A 20063-nucleotide genomic window follows, 5' to 3' on the forward strand; every position below is an offset into this window, starting at 1 on the left:
GCATTGACCACATTATTGTTTGCAAAATATAAACTATTATGAGTAGTATCTCGGAGCTAAGTTCCATATTCACTATCTCATTGAATTTTGTTTCTTAATTCACTTTGTGCATGTACCTTATTGTGTGTAGTCTATCTTCATGTATTGTGTTCCCTGCACATGTTCCGGGCATGGTTACATTTATTCTGTGGCAAAAGGCATCTACTAAGGTTATATTGTTGAAAACATTTTTTTGATGTAATTCACACCTGATTTGCCATTTTGACAGTATATGCAAGTTTTAGTTATGCTCAACTAGCGACTTTGGTGATAAGATGTTAAAGTGTGGTCTTCACACATGTTAAAAAATGCTATGAAAGGAATGCTGTGCACATTTTGCAGTTTCTGTGTTCATGATGTATGTATAGCTGTGTGCAGATTCTCATGTGTGTTTTTTTGTTGGCACAAAGCAGGGGTTTACATAGTGTGACAGGAAAATGGATTTAGCAATTCTGAAAAAGTTTTTGGCTCAAATAATGATATACTCACTATCATTTTCCCACATGAGCACCAACCTTCTGAAGAATCTTTTCAGTGGTGGTTGAGCCTTTTTCCAGTCCGCTGTACTATTAATTTCAAATTTATTCATAGAACACGTCAAGTTTCTTGAGCAAACCAGTATTTTACAACAAAAAACAGAAATAGCTTATTTTGAAATAAAAATTATCGTTAGAGTATGCAGGAGAAAAACAGTGGATGAAGAGTGTGAGGGAGAAAATGAAGAAAGAAGAATAAACAACTGATTATTCTAGAAGCAAAAGTTCTTGTTTTCTTTTTGTGTGTGTGTGGATAACTTGTAAAAATTGCATACAAGGGAAATAACTTACTTTTAAGCTGCATCTTTGTCCAACGCATTATTTAATGAGTTGTCTCACCTTTTCTCATCACATTGTTGAACTTGTTCTATTAGCACAATGCAAAGCAGTCATGTTAATGATGTTATTTACCTATGGGACTGCTTGTTGGCATAGTTGAGTGTATTCGATTAATCTACTTGATAGTTCTATTAAAATACATAAAACATATCTTGGCACTAATATTTATATTGTAGCGGGAGTGCTTGTTTAGGCAGCAGGTACCACTGACATTACTTGTTCCCTCCACCCCGTTCCTCTTTTACCTGTTTAAGTTGGTCATGCAAAAGGTGATGTAGCACTCAAACTTCAGAAGTCAGTGGTTGCACCTGTTTACCGAAAGGGGGTTGGTCCTGCTTGGAAAAGCAGTAAAACTTTGGTTCTGAGTATGAGAACACAAGCTATACTGCCTATATTTGACTACACTGCCGCAAGATGTCTTAGTCCCACTGGAAAGTGGCTCAGATCACTCAACCCCAAGGTGGGAAAAGCTATATCATATTTGGATATTATAATATATTTGGATTCGTTATATATTCATTATTTTTCATGAATTCATAACAATCTATCAGCCATTCATATTAATTGATTGTCTTGGTCACAGTTTGCTTTCCTTTATATTCTACATTTTACATTTACCATGCCTTTTACATAACAAAAATTATGTTTTTAATTTTGTTTAGTCAGTGATAAAGGTTTCAATTTAACTTAAGTTCTTTCATGAAATAGTTGTCTTTTACATAGTCCAAATTATCTCCCTTTGACCACTGGGTGTAAGAACGTTTTGTAAAGGTTTCATTTTAAGTTCTTTCATGAAATAGTTGTCTTTTACATAGTCCAAATTATCTCCCTTTGACCACTGGGTGTAAGAATGTTTTTTAAAGGTTTCATTTTAAGTTCTTTCATGAAATAGTTGTCTTTTACATAGTCCAAATTATCTCCCTTTGACCACTGGGTGTAAGAATCATCTGCCTTACAAATTGAGTGTAGGTTATAGTAGGTATTAACTCAGAATTCTTACAGTAGAAATAAACGAAGAATGTGGAAGAAGACAGAATATTTTAATAATTTGTCTGTAGATTATTTGGTTGAATCAAGATACGTCAAGTGGTTTAGGAATTCTTAATGGAGATGTTATGTTTTAATCCACCCTCATAGGGTCCAAACCTCAAACACACGCACACAAACACACACATTGTTACTATGACAGACATGCACAGCTCCGTGGGCTACATTTAATGGATATGCAAATATTTAACCAAGCGTACATGTTTATGATTAAGTTATTTTGCATGAGTAGTCACATTGCAGTGGGTGTACGTGTGTCTGTTCATTAATTTAAATAGAAAAATGTTTCAAAAAAAAAAAAATAAAATATGAAAAGTCATATACATTTACACAGACATGCAGACATGTGCAGTCACTCACATATGAACATGCAAGCACATTGAAATGGTTGCATCTTCATGACAGATTATTTATGTGTATGCCTGTGTGTAAAATCTTATGTGCTTGCTTTGCAGTTTTGTAAGAATGGCTGCATGTTTGGTTGAATATATGTGTAATTTATCTTGTGGATATGTGCAGACCATTGTATGCATACTTGTCCATGATGTGTTTGTGTATGAATATGCATATGAGATACAATCTACAAACTTATGCGCATATAAACAGACATGAATATGCACTCATACATACATGTGCAGTCATACTGTATGAAATAACCAAGCACATTCAATCCGTTACATCTTCATGAGAGAATGTTTGTTTATTTGTATGTTTATGTGCATAAACCAGTAAAACAGGAGAAAAGGTCTACAAGGCATTAACAATCCACCACCAAACAAATACACCCACAATATGAGGGAAGAGAAGAATTTGTCATGCCAATTGTAATACTTTATTGTCCATTAAAACAGGCTGATTTTTAAAATTCTGCTTTTCTTTTAAGTTTACTCCCTTTTTAAGCAAAAAAGAAGCCAGTAACTTAAAATGTGTCTTGCATTAAATATCTCCTTTCCAATGTTTGTGTTCTAAAATATGCTTTACAGTGAAAAAAATAATATGTTGCTTGTTATCTAGGACTTCTAATGCACAGCAACATGAAATCTTAACTATCAAACAGGAAGTACAGCTGGAGGCTGTGTAAATCTAGTGTTATTGATGAAAAATTTCGATTGATAAAATTCTCTCACAAGTCAAGTATAGTTGGGATTAGACATTTGTACAGCACTAGGAAGAAGAGATCATTATTTTTCATATGTTCACATTTGAAACTGATATGGAACTGTTTGAAATCTTTTCATTATAACATAGTTAAAATTATAAAAAGAAAGTGATCTTAGAAAATAATTTGTCACTTCAGCAACAAAAATAATAAAAATTTGTAGAGCACTTTTTCCCTGGTAGAGATTAGCTCAACTTGCTGTAAGTATAAAAGCTTACAAACACAGACCAACAATCAACCATGTATCTATACACAGACACACAAGCACCAGCAAAACATATGACATCTAAAAGAAATTTAAAAGCACAATAAAAATAAAACAATCATGAATCAATCACCTTATATTGTGTGAAAACAATAAAGTCTTAAAGACAAAAGTTAAAACTTTACATTTGGGATTGAGATGACCAAAATGAATTTGACTGAAGGAGGTGTACATTAATTTTTTTCCCTAATAGTAAAAACCTGTTTCATTTTCAGTTTTTCAAAAATCATTATTCTCATCACTTCCAAGTCCTATAGTAGCATTTACAACTTACCTCCCTTTGACTATCAGCTAAGATCTTTTGTTCTTATATCATCATGTATCACGTGGACAGAACAAACTATAAATGAGCAATATGGAAAATAGAATTATGAGTGAAACTTTAGCAAGTGAATTTTGAAACTTCAATCTTCATACAAAGTAAAATCTGAGCGCAGAGATGTTATGATCAAAGAGACACTGATATATAGAAATTCATATGAAATGAATGTGAATATATCTTGCACATGCCTGTTACCAGTATAAAGACACGCACAAACACTTTCTCTCAGAAATACATGTAGACCAGTTATTTACCTGCACACATGCACGCAAATTTATTTACAAATTTATTTTGGATTTGTATAGTTTTGTGTATGACTGTACACCCTGTTGTCGATGGGGAAGAGATGTGTTCACATGCTAGGAACTGAGTCAGTGACACAGGGCATCAAAATCAATGGGCATATAAACATATTACAAGGCTTATAAATCAATGTGAAACAATGCAATGAGTAAGCTATAATCTAGTCTCAGAAACTATTACAGTATGGTGTACAATGATGTCACCATGTCTGTAACAGTACTCTAACACAATTTAATGTATCTGCCTTTCCTCATCCATAATCATATAGGTTTTGTCTACAAGTTTGTTAGTTTAAAACAGTTGACCTCTAACTATTAAAGATATTTCTCCACTAACAGTATCAAGTATCTCACATTTCTCAGTTAATGTAGGAAACAGTTTATACTTAAAATAATGCTGAATCAGGTACGTGGAGTCATCACATCTCAGCAAAATATTATAGTTTTCTAGTCAAATCTCCACTAAAATCAACACATTCACTCACAAATAGCCTACAATAAATAGCATTATCAGAAATAATTATTCTCTCTAATAGAGAACTAATTTATAATCTTTTACAAACCTCTCCTGACACATGCTTATGATCATGACATGAACCTGGTATTTTTGACAGTGTGTTCTGCTTGCAGGCTTTTTTAAGCCCTTTAATTGTATGACCATGTTCAAGGAAGCTTATTACTGAACCCCCAATAAACTCGACAGCACATAGATGAAGGGTTAAGCACTGATGATGTAATTCCATTCCAAATAACCAGACACTACACTCCTGTCCATGTTTATCTGGTATAGTGCAAACATAAGAATAATACTCATAATAATATATTTCTTTAAACAGTTGTCAAGCATGATTGTCTAAGGCATTGATGCATCTGTAAAATAATTAAAAAAATCTTCACTTAAATCACCAATTTCTCTACTTACCATCAGAACTACTGCATCACAAATGACCGTAATCAACTTAAAGTTATTTTATGACATAAACTTTTTATGACAATCACATTCACTTGAATTGTTAACTACTCACATTATTTTACTCAAGGCAAGCTTTCTTTTTGAACTGGTTGTCATGATGATTATGAAAGATTGATAATTTGAGTTTCAAATTTCACCTAAGTTACTGTACCCAATTAATTGATTTTATCATAATATTAACACATTTAATCACTTTCGGTACACTTGGGGAATTCTGCTCCTAGAAAAAGATTTTAGGGAAATATTTCGTGGGGATGTTTTCATTATCCTTTTGGGTTTCAGTAAAATATTGCTGCTACATGAATATATGAGTGTACTATATCTACTATTTAGCAGCAAACAGTATTGAGATATAAGTATTTATACCTCTGTACATGTCTATACAACTATACATGAATGTCCAAGTGATTGAATAAACGAGTGAGAAAAAGATCTTGAGTAACGTAAGTGAACTCACTCAAAATAAAATTTCTCTTCATTCAAAATTTTGCAACATAAAAATAGCAGGTTTCTAGAAGAAGTTGCCTGCATTTCTGATTCACAAGTAGCTGTTTTCCTTAAAGGGGGAGGGAATTGTAGTGTTAATTATTTAATTGATATTTTATTCTTTTACAAGAAAAATTAGTGCAGTCAAGTTCTGATGCTGTATTTTAATTCTTTTTTCCTTGTTAAACCAGGATCATACAGACACAATATTTGTAACCTCTGGTATTTGTAGCCAGAAGAGTTGAAATGAATATAAGGTTCACTCCTCTCTAAGTACAAGTCTGCAGAGCGGTTTATGGCAAATGTCATCAAGAAAGTCCCGAATGCATTTTAATTCAAATTACGGAAAGATCAGTGGATTGACTTTTGGCCGCAAGTCCGGCTGTAAGTCTTACCAAGTGTTATTAGAGACTGACACATCTTATACGACCTTGAAATAGGATCAAGCTTCCCATAGACACGGCTGCGGCCAGTAGTTTCAGCAACAGGAGAATTATTGTCTGTGAAATATTTAACAATGATATCTGTTATCATTTGTTTAACATAAAACTAACATCCTCTAAAATCATTATTTTTCTACACCTCAAAAAGATTGCTACTTTAGGACAGATTTCTGACACTAGTATATCTCAAAATATTGATATTTATTAATTACTGATTACTTTGACAGTTACCCTTTGAAATAAAGATAATTAACAGATACAAACTTCTTTTCTTTTTGTGATCCTCCTGCCAGTGCAATGATGATATGACACCAAAGACAATATGTGTACTTGTGTCACAAATGACTCCGTACGTAGAACTAATACAAGTAAGTGTTTATCCATCACTTCAACCAAGCAGTGGTGTAGGAAGATGTTCGGCTTTGGATGTGGTAGGGGATGCTGACAATGATCGACCGTCACATTATTATTTGCCTCCTCAGTATCTTTCTTGACGTGGTGACCGCTCCATCTTGACTTCCCAGCACCAGATTCCACGACCAGCCACAGCGAGATGCACATTAATGAAAGTTGTCAAAAGAAAATACTGTTCCTATTCCTCTTAGAACTTTAACTACACATAATAACTTGCTTTAAACAGAATAAAAAAAAAAGCTTGAATTTCGCTAAACGTTCACACACACACTGAACGTTTAATGCATCCTGTAGTGTTTTGTTATTCTGTTTTCTAGTATTTTACCTGTGGTGTTACACATTTATTTTGTTGCATTAAATATCATTTTAATTATAGAAAAGAGACATGGCATACTGCCTCTGTCTACTTGTGTGGCATCCTCAGCATTTATCGGTTAAACCGACATCAGTTTTTTGTTTTCATTAATTCATTAGTAAAAAAGTCATGCACATCAAAGAAATATACAAACTGAGTACACTATTATAGCTTACATGTTTCGGTCTGGGTCCAACCTTGACTTTATTTGCACTTCATATTGCAAGCTAGGCTTTAACTTCCAGTGCTGTCAATGAAAGAGAAAGGAACGAATAAATCATGTAGATGATCTTCGTATTGTTCACAGTCATAATTTTGACAAAAATGTATATCAAGGAAGTCACTGCCTTTGTTTCTTTTTTAAATAAGGTGAAAGTGCAATTAAAGTCTACCTTGAGCTATCAAATTTAATGCAAAAAGAATACAAATAAATAAATTAATTAACACGATACAATAAGCAAATTTATTAAGATCATTATCTTATTCAATTTCAATTACTTACTAGAAATTGTTCCTCCTATATTTTCACTTGATCCTCCGCTTCTACTTATAAACACTCACATTCACAATAAGATCGTGGTATAATATGTTGATCATGTACAGCAACCCACTGTTAATATGCATGTAACATACAATATAAGAGGTTGATGTGAACCAAATGGTATTTGGAAATTGTAAACTACACATGTAAGAACCTAGAGTGTAGAGTAACCATTAGAGTTGTCCTTTACTTAAAAACAAGGTTTGTAAAGGAGATCTGCATGACCAAGAGCATTACATGAGGATAAATGTCAGAATCTTGTCTGAATCTTGTCTGATGTTGATGTGGGCCAGATGGCCTCCTAAAAACTGAATTTAAAAAAAAAAATAAGATGGTGGACAGAATTTCTTAGCAATCAATAAGAAACATCATAGAAATAATGTCTGTCTCCTAAAATTAAATACGAATAAAACATGCCTGTTTCCACAGTGGAATCTTTGAGTAATATACTGGTAAACGAAGAACCATATAAGAAAAGAGTAGACTGGTAAAGAAAACATTCAGAAGGACCCCATCACAGGATTGGGGGTGGGCTATAGAGAGATTGACAATACAAGAACAGCACAAACACTCTTTTTGAGTTTTTGTAGCTAACAGATAAAATCACAAGGATAGGAAAAACTTTCGTTAGTCGAAACACAAAATGTACGTACAATTTATACCCCGTGCATAATGTGTCGTGCATTCAGCATACACATCCCTTGCTTTGTTTTCTTGAAGGAGGCATAGGGAAAGGAAAGAAAAAACAGTAAGTGCTCTGAACAAAAACTTGTGCAATCATAAAATCATCAATTAAAAACAGAGATATTGATAACAAAGTGTCACTTCTGACTCCATATTTCCAGCGGCACTGAAGATACAACAAGTATTGAACAAATTTCCAAACACGTCCTAAAAAAAATACTAAAATATAATTTATTTATGCGTCAAAAGAAAAGAAAATAGTGCCAATAGAAAAAAAAACTTCAAATTGTCTAGCCTTATAATACTTCATAATATATATATTGTATCTAATTATATATATATAAATAATATTTTGTGAGATGCGGGAAGGATAACGATATTTTTCTCTGAGAAATGCTGGAGAAAACGTAATCCTCATAAGCAATCATATGTCTATATTTTAATTCTATTGCATTCAAAACTCTTATGAAGCTCACACCCCCTACAGAAACACTCATGGATGTAAATGTATGCATGGACTCAACCCCTCCCCCTCTATCTACTGTTAAGAACATATGCATAACAATTAACATTCATGAAATCATGGACGTGTATTGATGGACTGATGTCTGTATGATGTATGTACGCCGAGACTCACTCTTGGCCTCCTGCGAAGTGATCCACTGTTAGTCTCGGCGAGCCGTAACAAAGAAAGTGAATAAACCGGAGGCTATGTCATTTAATGTCTCGTTTTAGTAGTTAATCTGAATAAACCGGAAGCTTATTGGTATGGAGCCTCGTTCTAGCAGTGCAGAAAAAAAAATCGTCTGCCAGCTGTCCAGGGGATACAAGTTCGCGATGAAATGCTCAGAGTAGGGTAGAAGAAGGGACTTGTGTTTCGAGACAAATACATGTTTATTTACATGATATGTTATAAAATTCCAATTGCGAAACGCTTGTTGCATGCGGCCTGTTGTTTCAAAATTTCCAGCAATCAAGAAAACACACGGTCACGTGGTTGTGACGACACGCGCCGATTCGCTCCACGCAATCACGGAATGAAGACGTTCGTATCAACGCGAGATTCGCGAAGCAGTCACGGAACTAACTAAAAGAAACCCCGGGTGAAATAAGCAAAATCATAGGTACATAACTTTGTTTCTGTGAAAGAAATCAGGGTATCACTGTATACAGTCAATACAAAATGGTCTTGGTGGCGGTGCCTGTATTAGTATTATTAATTATGATTGTTAATTTGCCTTACTAATTTTGTGCATTTCTCTACATTTGTGAATAAAAGGTTAACTCATTGAAAATTTAAACACACTCTTAATTTAAACATACATCCTTGGAATAGGTAATCACCGAATAATGGTTTTTGCCTTATAAATAATTAGTTAAATAGTACAACAGACAGTAAACAGGCTGGGATGTTTAATTAATAACTATTCATATTGTGCATTGTGTATTCATTCTATAGTTTAAACACGTTTTGATATACATACTAGATTCTTCAGTGATTGTAATCGATGTGTTTCCAGAACCAGCTTCGTTGCTAAGAACTATTCTCCAGTTCCCTTGGGTAATGTTTCCTTCCAGAAAAAGCCTTAAAACCAGATCAGGAGGGTTGCCAGTTAGGATGCACTTCCCCTTCGGTATGAATGTATTCTCTGACGGGTCTGGTAACAGGCGACATTCATTGAATGATGTTGTGTGTGCCTTCACATGGAATCTTACTTTCTCCAATTCTGATGGAACGATTGAGAAAGGACCGTGAAGAAACTGAGGAGTACCTGCAAACATTAGAAGCACTAGTTTGTCACAAAGGAATAAAAATTAGTAAATGTGAATGTGTGTAGTTTAAATTTAAGATAATTATATGCGCATAAATGCGTGTGTTAATGTAGATATACGCGGAGAAAAGATATTTGGGAGGTTATATGTATATATCTTCATCTTCCTAGTATGCAGTTTCATTAAGTACAGGCACCAACTTTGTATAGGTCATGAGAAAGTTTGCCTTGTACTTACATCTGACAAGAAAAGACACCGATCTATTATTTGTTGACCCGCTTCCTTCACACACAACTGTTGGCCAGTTATCTTCACAGTCCACTGACAGTGAAAAGTTCAGTTGATCTTCTTCCATACAAATTCCATTGCTGTTCACATCTGAAATAACTTCTCTATTAGCTTTGTCCGCCAAACGGAAGGTGACAGGGGGGCTTCCTTTGTAAAAGGAGCAGAAGACGCTGACCTTTTGACCCTCGTCGATGAGATGAGTATCGTTCACTTCCTGTCCGTTTATTGCGAAGTGTGTGACTCTGGTTGGGCCTGTACTCACAAAACGAAAACTATAAACTTAAATGTATGCAAATTATTAAAATAATACCCGTGCTTTAAACAAACAAATATATTAGGCTTCGAAGACAAATTCTTATTGGTCTCAAGTTTCAGATTTGGAATATTCATCGATTTGTATCATTAAATGTAAGTAGCCTAGGAAGAATTTGTTATAGTCGTGGGAAAATAATATTAAGACACAAAATACACTTCTTCTGATGAGCAACTATGTCTAGATACCTATATTTATCCGGCAATGCCCGACACCTCTAACAACAGAAATGCTTAAAACAGTACTTTGATGATGTTATTTTCTGGCAATTAAAATCTAAGAGAAAGAAAACTAATTGCGTGAGGCTGTATAAGTTTTCTTCTTTTTTCGAGTGACCTTCATAATTGTCCATATTATGTGATTCCAGTTGTTAATAATTCATTATTTGCTTTGTATTTGACTTAGGCTGGTTACTCATCTTTTAGGCATGCTGTCATTATTAAATAAAAACTCGGCAACTTTCTGAGCTAGCAGCTAGGGAAACATCTTTAGAACAAGTCACATGTCTATTATTGTATTTGTAGAATCAAAGGGGTTATAATAAACTACACAACAGAAGAGTATATAAACGTGAAACGATACTTGTGGAGCTGCTACCAGAGAAACACAGACGAGTTTGTATTTGAAGAATACTCTGCTTATTCTTCACTCCTTCTAAGGCATTTTACAAAATTGAAGATGCAAAAAAGGTTTTTTGCTGCTTTTATTTTTTCCTTCCAGGGCAAGGTGTACTTGAGTTTATAGCTGTCCAGATCTAGAAGTATGTGTTTATATGTGTTTGTAATATTTATGATCTAAAATATTAATTCTTTCAATAATTAAAAAGTTTTGAATTACATTATAACATGAAAAAGGAAAAAAAAGTGGAAAAGGTAGAAGAAAAAGAAAGTAGGCATATACTCCAGCTTCTTTGGATAATTTTCCTCTTGGCGCCCCAAACTTATCTGCTATTGGTAAGCTCAACACAAGAATGACCCCTAACCTTCAGATTAGCAGGCAGTCTATATTATAAATTCGACTTTTATTAATGTGATTTAATAATTAATCAATGATCACTTTTAGCCAGGTGCAAGACTGCTTGGTAGACCACCTTTCCATATAACAGAAATACAGTATGAAATGAAAGATCACATATCACAATACTTTTTTTTGGCAAAAATGGATTTATCATTAAACATTGTCTACATTGTCTGATCAAGGGGCTGCATGATATGTGGAACAATGCTGAAACCCATATTCAGAACAATTTTTTCATTGTCTTTAACTGCATGCTTCAATTACTTTACAATTTCAAAACTCTGATTGTATTTTAAATGTTTTAAATCTAATATTTTGTTCTATTTTGTATCTTTTATTATTTCATAGTATTAACATAGTTATCTATTATAAAACTGAGTATTTAAAATGGCATTCAAAAATATAATTTTCTGGCTTTTATTTTTAGCTTTTTATATTTCACATAATAAGCATAAATTCAGTTTATCTTTTTATTGCTAAGTTATTCCAAATCAATCATGTGTCCCACATTAAATTCCTTTCCCTTAATAGGTTTATTTTCAGTTTGATAACTAGGAAAACAGAAGAACACAACATATCAGATAATGATGTTGTATGTTAAATTACTTACATACAGCTTTAATGACTGTCTCCTTGATTGTCTTTCTCTGTAAACGGTCATCCTCATTGTAGAAATAAATGACAGATAGTGACCAACTGACTACCTGTGAAATCCTTATGACCCAAGTAAGGTTTCTACGCTCTGCTGAACAGAATGTGCTGCTTGCTGTTCCATACTTTTTAACTGTCAGGTAGTTTTGTCGTTTGCTCCACTCAAATTTGCACCGATATTCATGTTCGTTATTTTGGCACAGACTAAAATAGAAATCGCTATTGTCTGCAAATGTTGATACTGCAGGGTTGTCAAGAAAATAGGTAATATTTATAAAACTGCCATTTTCTTTAGACAACCTTTCAGCAAGGGCACTTGTGTCACCTGAAAATATAAACATAATTGTGTGTTTACAAACTGATGCATTGCATAGTTGTTTGCACGTTCGCTTAGACTTGTTACTGTAATGGAACGAAATAATTAAGATGCATTGTTTCCAGTTAATTTGTTTTATAATTGATACATACATGACAGTACTTACATACTTGTAAAACTGTACAGATGTATACACCTATGTATGTCTCATTACACTATATACATAACAAAAAAGTCCCAAAATAAGTAGAAAAATATGTACTACTCACAGTCATAAGGGGATGCTCCTGTCTGTATAATGAACATTACCAGGAAACAATATAGTTGACTGAGTGTATCCATAATCTTGCTCGCCAACCTACTGCTAGCTGGACCTAGCAGTGTCAGAGTTTATACTACATTAAGTTAAGATAAATTATTCACATCCTGTTCTCACAAATGAGTAATTACTTCCTTTTCCTTAAACAATCATAATTTCCATTTATTTTGATCGAAAACAATATTTTCTTTGTGTTAAAAATAAATCCTTAATGATTCCTATAAAATGGGAATTAAATGAATAATTTAGATATTTTAAAAATTAAAAAACCCAAAGAAATAAACCTAGTCATAAGAAGAACGTTTATTCATTATTCTTTCATTACCAGAATTCTTAGTAGGGATAAGCATTATAGCTATACTTAATACTTCTTCAATTTTTTTTAATTTTCTTGGACTTTTGGTGTAGATGACAAATGAAGAAGGCAGAGAGTAATGATGTCCTGTGACAAAAATCACAATCAGGCAATCACACAAACACACAAGGACAGTGAACATTCCTAGGAAAGGAGAGTAGAAGGTGGAAAGAGTAGCAGAATAAATTAAAATACGATTACACTCGGTGTTTCCAAAAGAGCGCGCGCGCGCACACACACACACAGAGTTTATTTTAGTGTTCGGTAATACCCGTTCCCTGCTATTAATAGCACGCGTACGTGATATTCTGAAAGGACCTAAGCCTATTTTATTAAAATATTTCAAGCATCCTACAGATTCTCCGAGAAGTAAGGATTTATTTTCTCGCATATTTCAATAAGGTGAAAATGTGTAAAAAAATTCACAAGTTAAAGCAAAAGAATGACTTATTTTTGTGCTCAGAGCATAATGTTTATAAACATTAACGTGTATTTTATTAAACATTGCTTACATAAATATTGGACGCAGCCTTATTCAAAGCTTGTAATGATGCTCGCACTCTTGCTCTCAGTAGGAAACATTCAAAAGCTAACCCGTAGTAATATATAAGTAGATAAAATAGAATTGATGCCACAATTAGAAAGAAAAACACAGCTTTATGGATATAAACAACCGTTATTTTTTTCTTTGTTGTTTTGCAGAAATGGGTGTCGGACCGTCTTACCTAAAGCTTTCATTTCCAAAAGAAACGTGTGGAGACTTGGAAGTCTTTGTTTCATCAGCTGGAAAGAAAGGCAATCTGTCTGTCTGTCTCTCTAATTCTGTTCAAGAACATTTTATTAATTTTGTTAAGGCGATGGCTTTGAAGGTGATGTTTTTACTATCCCTGCAATAATGTTCTACATTATGCTACCCAGGGAGGTAAAATTCTGAAATGAGAATATGTTTCTCTGAAGCGTTAAGTGGGTTCGAGTAAATTACTTAGCAGAAGTAATGATATTAAGGAGCAAAAATCATGGGACAACTACTCCGAATGATGAGTAATTAGACTGTTTTCTACTTTGTGATGCAATTTTACATTTCCCTTACTGACAGCTCACTGAAGAAATTTTTATTAAATTGAAAATATGCACCTTTCTCTTGATAGGTTTGATCGAAGTAAATTTCAAATAACACAAGTTGATTTGCAGTATTTTTAACAAGAAGCACGTGAAGCTCTTGGATGAAAAAACTTAGATTACATCAAGAAGAATGTTGCAAGAACATTTCACCTATGACCTTGCTACCTTCAAAACGCTGCCACCAGAAATTTTAAATGGAGTCTTCACTTTACAACCACAGTCTGTACTTCAAGTCACGAAGAGTGTTGCCTATTATTAACATTATTCACACTCTCTAGAAGCTACTTAGATGACTGTGATAACTACAGCAAATTACTTGCATTATCACAACAGCGGCAGTTTCCTTTAGAACTGGGGTACAGACGTTTAGTTTTCAGTAAAGGATGCATGGGTCTTGTTCTGTATAGCGGGGATATAAAGAACTATAGGACAGATATGAGCAGTCATTGATATTGTTTCAGATTAATTTGAATTCTAAAGAGCTTCTTTGCTCCTTCTTAATATTGTTTTAAGTAGTGTTATACTCCATATGGCACTGTTTTGGATCATCAATATAGTTTTCTTATATGAAACAAATTGCTTAATTAAAATTACATCCAGCTATTGGTTTCTTGTCATGTGTGTTCCCACGTGAACTCTCGTGGTTGATGAGCATACATACACGTTTACTTCTTCCCAAACTATTTGTTTTACTAAGTTATCCAATGTGAACCGTAAGAGTTACATATTAGTACTTTTCCTTTAGAAGGATCTTAGAGTAAAACATAAAAGAATCGTCATTCCTCGGATATACCGGCATATTTTAATGTTTAAAAGGTCCTGCAATAATTTTTGTACTGTTAAAACAGATTTTTCATGACGGTAATACAACTGATTTGAACACTTTTTTTATACAGAGAAATATGTCACTTGTACTTGGAAAGACAACTACTCCTGTAGACCTTCTCTTGGCTCTTTCTTGACGATTGAAGGGGAATCTGCATTAATCAACTTACCATATAAAGTAGAAAAAGATGATCAAAAAATCATCACGTGTGAATTCATGAATAAGACTACAGCAAGTGACAGCGGATGTGATTGCAAGATTTTAGGTAAGGATGTCAATTGGTACAAAATGCATTTCTCACTCCATAGCTAGCGGGGTTCTCTGTAAATTTTTATAGCTTAATTGTTAATTATTGATTCGTCACTAGCTAACGAAACACAAGAAGTTGAGAATAGTCCAACCCAACATTCCATCTGCTCTTAGACCAGCTCCACATGGTAAGTGATTGCCTAATCCAGAACCTTTCACAGAATATTCATTTAATTGGGCTGATACGGACGAGAGGTCAGCAGGCCTGTTCTTCTCCTAGTCAGCGTGTAGTGATCCAGATTTCCATTGTACTGCACAATAAACCCCAACACACAATAAAAGAGGAAGAACTTTGTGATTTGGACTTATTCAAGAACAGCGAGGTTACTAGATTCATAGTTCCAACAATAGAATGTTTTAGAAGATTTCACAATTACCTCATATCGAAGGCGACACCAGAAGTTGTAGCATTTCCTCAGAAAGGAAGGTAACTTTGTATACTGTTTCAATACTGAGGGCCCCATGAATGCCTTAGAATTAACTAATGACCCACAAGAATGGAAATTATTTGTAGACTCTCGCAGTCTTAAGGCTGTGTTGTTGCACAATGGAACCCGTCTTCAAAGTCACCAAAGGATTTTTCTCCTACAAAGAGCACATTAGACCTGAGACAATCTTAAAGCTTTAAAAACCAGCAATTCTCTGTCTAATAATCTAACCACTGTTCAGAAGTTTAGAAATGTGCTTAGTGAATTTTTAGAATTTCTCGACAGTGATAGCCACAGATTTTAAACCTCAGCACAGACTTGTCGAATGCCATTTCTGTCACATGGTCAATCAGGTGTTACAGTTCAACCTTAGTGTATGAGAACTTGTCATTGGCCAATCTTAGAATTCTGAATGACATAGAAGCTTCTGATGTCTGCTAAACCAGCATGTGGCAAATATATCAGACATTAAATTTGTCTTTTAAATCGTATATTAGCGAATACTCTTAAACATTTAGTTATTTTGCTAAATCTCATAGAAAGCGTCTTAGAGATTGTTTTAAAAGAAGTTTTATTTTGTGAACAATAAAAATATGAGGTTCAGAACAATGTGTTCACAATTACTGTACAAACAGCCTATTATTAGTTTGGCCTGCACGATATGAAAACACGTTGACCAATGGTCCACGAAATATGCTTTCGTGTGCTTAAATTTCATCAAAAGGTCTTTACTTTTAGTTTTGTAAGATCTAAGTAATTGCTGGTAATGATGGGACCCTCATTTCTGTCTTATTCGAAGTAGTAGGAAAAACTGGAGGAGCCAGAGAATTTAGAGCAGTTAACGAGTTGGTAACTTCACATTTAACGATAAGAGGCCCGGTCTGGTCTTTATTCTTCTGGGAGCTTTCGTGTTATCTAGGTGTTCTAGTTACATCATAGGCAGTTATATGAGATGTGAATTTTAAGCTGAATCCATTAGAAAAATTTGTGACAGTATCAAGCGAGGATTTCTTTTAATTTGTCGCTAAAATGATTGCCAGTGTGCATGGGGGTCAAAGTAGAACATGGCGATGTGATGCTATATTTACGTTATTTGTTTCTGTTTATTTTCCTAACAGAAATTACCAGACGCATTGACACAGGGGGCGAATTTGGAAAAACTTGCAAGTATTAGAGTTTATTATTAACAACTAGTACAAATATTCTTGTTATATTTACATAGTGTCACACTGCCGTATCGACAGCCCATTATTACTTCATGTGCACTGTGAACATTGAGACATAATACGTGTAAGTACACTAATACACATTTCCTTCATTTAACCACCTTCTCTGGGAACAGGTTAACTTTCTGTCTAGCTTTTTTCTGACCGGGATGAATTTTTTCCTAGGGATCTAACCTTATTTGTGGTGGAATAGGTTGATAATAACATTCATTCTTAGCAACAAATATTATTGCAGGTTTTGAGCAGCCAGGAGAGAAGGCGGCGTTTGGCTTCGCCATTGCGTTCGTCTTCCTCCTCATCGCTTGTATTGTGGTCCTTTTCATTATCAGTAAGCAAATCGGTGCAGAATTAGGAGAAAAAGTTAAAAAAAACAGAACAATTATATTTGATTAAAGGATTGATAAATAAAATATTAAGAAACACAGGTTTTCTATATTGCTGGAGCCTATTAAATGCCAAAGTAAGAAATTATGTAAACAGATGCTATTACACAATTAGCAAGCGGGTTCTTGGTGCTCATTATAGTTTTCAAGTAAATGGATAATACTAGATAATCCAGATTTAGATTTTGTTTTTAGAATTCATATTTTGTATTATTAAATTTTTTTTTCCAGGAAGGGAATGCTGCAAAAATACGCGACTGTGAGTTTAGTTCTTTTTAATTTCGTGTTAAACATTGCTTTTCATTGTAGTAGCTTGAAGTATGAATCGTTGCATATCCTGTACTGTCTCCTGCATGAATACGTAAGCAGAGTTATTAAGAATCCCACAGAGAATATACTAATTGAATGAACAGTGACTGGTCAAAACAAGAGTATGAGAGCTGGATTTCCCTCACATTCACACTGTTAGCTGAATATATAGGTAAGAATTGTAGAACAAGAATGCAAGAGCATGAAGCATGCTTTCATTACAGCATATATATATATAAGTGAAAGAGATACGTGACTATGAGAACAGTTTGCAAATATAAGTGCAAACAGAGATGCATTTACTTAGTATTTACAATGTTTTTTTCGTTTTATTTTCAAATAGGATATATGCTTGCTTCATATTTATTCAAAGAAGCGTTGGATTATACATATAATAGGAACCGAACAGCATCAGCCTTTATAGACAGGGAGATAATTACAAGTATACTATTTACACACGCCCACATGCACATAATTATCTGTGTTTATAAGTCAAAGTTCTAGCTTCATTGTCATTATATAATGCAATAGATAGGCAAAGGAGAGATCTTAGTTTGCTAATAAAATATTTCATTTTAAAAATACATCATTTTACATGGTGCCTCCACACACACACAAATCCTTCTTTGAAAAAAAAAGTAATTGGTGTTGTTTGCAGCTACAAGCTATTAATCAATGGAAACACAGGCCAATCGCCAGCTATTCAAATGACAATGAATGTAAGTAAATAATGCTGTAAACAATTTTGGATACAATCCCACTACATATACAGTTTTCTAAAGTATCTTTAACGAAACAGCGAGAGAAGTACATTCATTCTCTGTGTGTGTGTGTGTGCATGCGTGCGTGCGTTTAGATGAGTGAACCTGTCTTCAGATATAGTAAAGGTGCCTTCTAGAAAGAATGTTTTCAGAGACAATAAGAAACAAAGGAAAAATCGATTACATTAAAGTAAAACAAACAATAAAGTCATTCTCTAAAAACAAATCGACATTAGAAAAATGAGAAACAAATACAATCCAGAACGAAACATTTAAAATAAATGAATGGAAGTAAAAATTACAGACAGATGCATCACAAAATGTTATGATCCTACAGTAAGATTCAGTTTGTGTGTTAGAACTCTGATACGAAATAATATTAAGATAGTCTTTAATGATTATTTTATAAATATCAATCAAGTCATGATAAAAGTTACGTTCAGCTCAGATTGATGTTTTTATAGCAATGTGCAACAAATGTTTTGTTTGCTTATAGTTGTTCTATTTTGAGTTTGGTTCTGAACATATCTGTCTTCTTTCGCTTGTTTTCTCGTTTACAGAGTGAATAAAAGGAAGAAGATCCAAATGTCCAAAAGACCAGAGGCTTCATTGCTGTGTCAATATCGTTTGTCATTATTTTACTCTCTGAAATTGTCAAAAATTTCTAAACATTTGTTTTTCTGTTTTTTTAACAAAACTTTTATTTCACAAAACAGTTCACATCATCGTATCTGTTCATTTGCAAATATAAGCGGCCATTAACACAGAAAACAACCTTATTTCAGGCACTCTATAACCAATGTACTCCCATGAACATTCACACCAATAGGAGAGTTTCCAGACTAAATGAGAACAAGGATTACATAATTTCACTAGCAATCATGAAATCATTACAAAATCAGCATTTAAGTCGCTTAATGTAATCAAACTAACAAAAGCTAAAAAAATGAATGGAATCCGCATAAATTAAAAAAAAATTTATGAAAATGCCTGTTGTTTGCAATTTCATTTTTTTACCTCTGCCTTGCTGGCATATCTAGACACCCCGTCCATCTCGCAAATATCAGTATTAAGAACATATCTAGTTGACAACTTGCTTACAGTAAAGCCAAAGTTTAAAAATTTTTCTTTATTTATTTCTATACATACATTTTAAACAAATGTTGTATCTGTACTGCAATATTCGAATGAAAGGTTCTAGCTGGCGGATGGTGTTTTTGAATCTGTAAGAAGATATGTATCATAGTACAAGTAGTAAAATTAAGTCTAATACGTCTGTCTTCAAGTTTCCAGTTCATCCAGATAGAACAAGATGTTCACTGATAAGCATTTATACATTTGTGTAATGTATAATTCTGTTTCTAGAAAAGTTTTCAACATGTTTACAATTTCAAGATATATGCTGAATATTTTCTTCTAGTCAAGTGTATTTTTGATACTGAATTTCTTACTTTAATTTTACTACCTATATAGTCTTTAACCTGTTTTGAAATGGTCATAAACATTATCTTTTAGTCCCATATAAAAAAAAAATTTATTATTACTGTTTGTGTAACGTTCTCATTTGAAGCCTTTTTTAAAAAAAATATTATTTAAATTAGCTATTGTTGCGAATATAACATGCCAAGTAGTTTAATTGTTCATCCCAATCTTAACAATGGTCATGTATTTGTGTGTTAGATATCATTCTGTCATGATATAGCCATGTGCCCTTCTGGGTGAATCAAATTATTTTACGAATTTTGTTGGCATCATAAGTAAG

At 33.6% G+C, this 20063-nt stretch overlaps 2 protein-coding genes across 6 annotated transcripts; one reads left to right on the forward strand and one right to left on the reverse strand.

The window, feature by feature from the left end:
- Positions 1 to 2630: 2630 nt before the first annotated feature.
- Positions 2631 to 12644, reverse strand: LOC112568867. 5 transcript variants are annotated; one of them, XM_025246379.1, is made up of 7 exons: positions 12533 to 12644; positions 11907 to 12272; positions 9916 to 10218; positions 9390 to 9677; positions 7183 to 7934; positions 6176 to 6927; positions 2631 to 5968 (listed from the first exon to the last, which is right to left on the reverse strand). In XM_025246379.1, the coding sequence occupies exons 1-5, from the start codon at positions 12603 to 12605 to the stop codon at positions 7849 to 7851; spliced, it is 1116 nt and encodes a 371-aa protein (XP_025102164.1). In that variant the 5' UTR covers positions 12606 to 12644; the 3' UTR covers positions 2631 to 5968; positions 6176 to 6927; positions 7183 to 7848. The 5 variants fall into 5 exon arrangements, with proteins under 5 accessions (XP_025102164.1, XP_025102165.1, XP_025102163.1 ...); XM_025246380.1 differs by having other exon boundaries at positions 2631 to 3725; positions 5864 to 5968; positions 6176 to 7934; XM_025246378.1 differs by having other exon boundaries at positions 6176 to 7934.
- Positions 12645 to 13257: 613 nt separating this feature from the next.
- LOC112568129 lies at positions 13258 to 19194 on the forward strand. Its single transcript, XM_025245245.1, has 8 exons — positions 13258 to 13306; positions 13640 to 13732; positions 14956 to 15150; positions 16741 to 16785; positions 17084 to 17176; positions 17463 to 17490; positions 18199 to 18259; positions 18862 to 19194. Exons 2-8 carry the CDS (start codon positions 13642 to 13644, stop codon positions 18868 to 18870), a joined length of 522 nt encoding a protein of 173 aa, XP_025101030.1. The 5' UTR covers positions 13258 to 13306; positions 13640 to 13641; the 3' UTR covers positions 18871 to 19194.
- The last annotated feature ends 869 nt before the right edge of the window (positions 19195 to 20063 follow it).

This window comes from Pomacea canaliculata, linkage group LG7, assembly GCF_003073045.1.
Source record: "Pomacea canaliculata isolate SZHN2017 linkage group LG7, ASM307304v1, whole genome shotgun sequence".
NCBI classification, from domain to species: domain Eukaryota; kingdom Metazoa; phylum Mollusca; class Gastropoda; order Architaenioglossa; family Ampullariidae; genus Pomacea; species Pomacea canaliculata.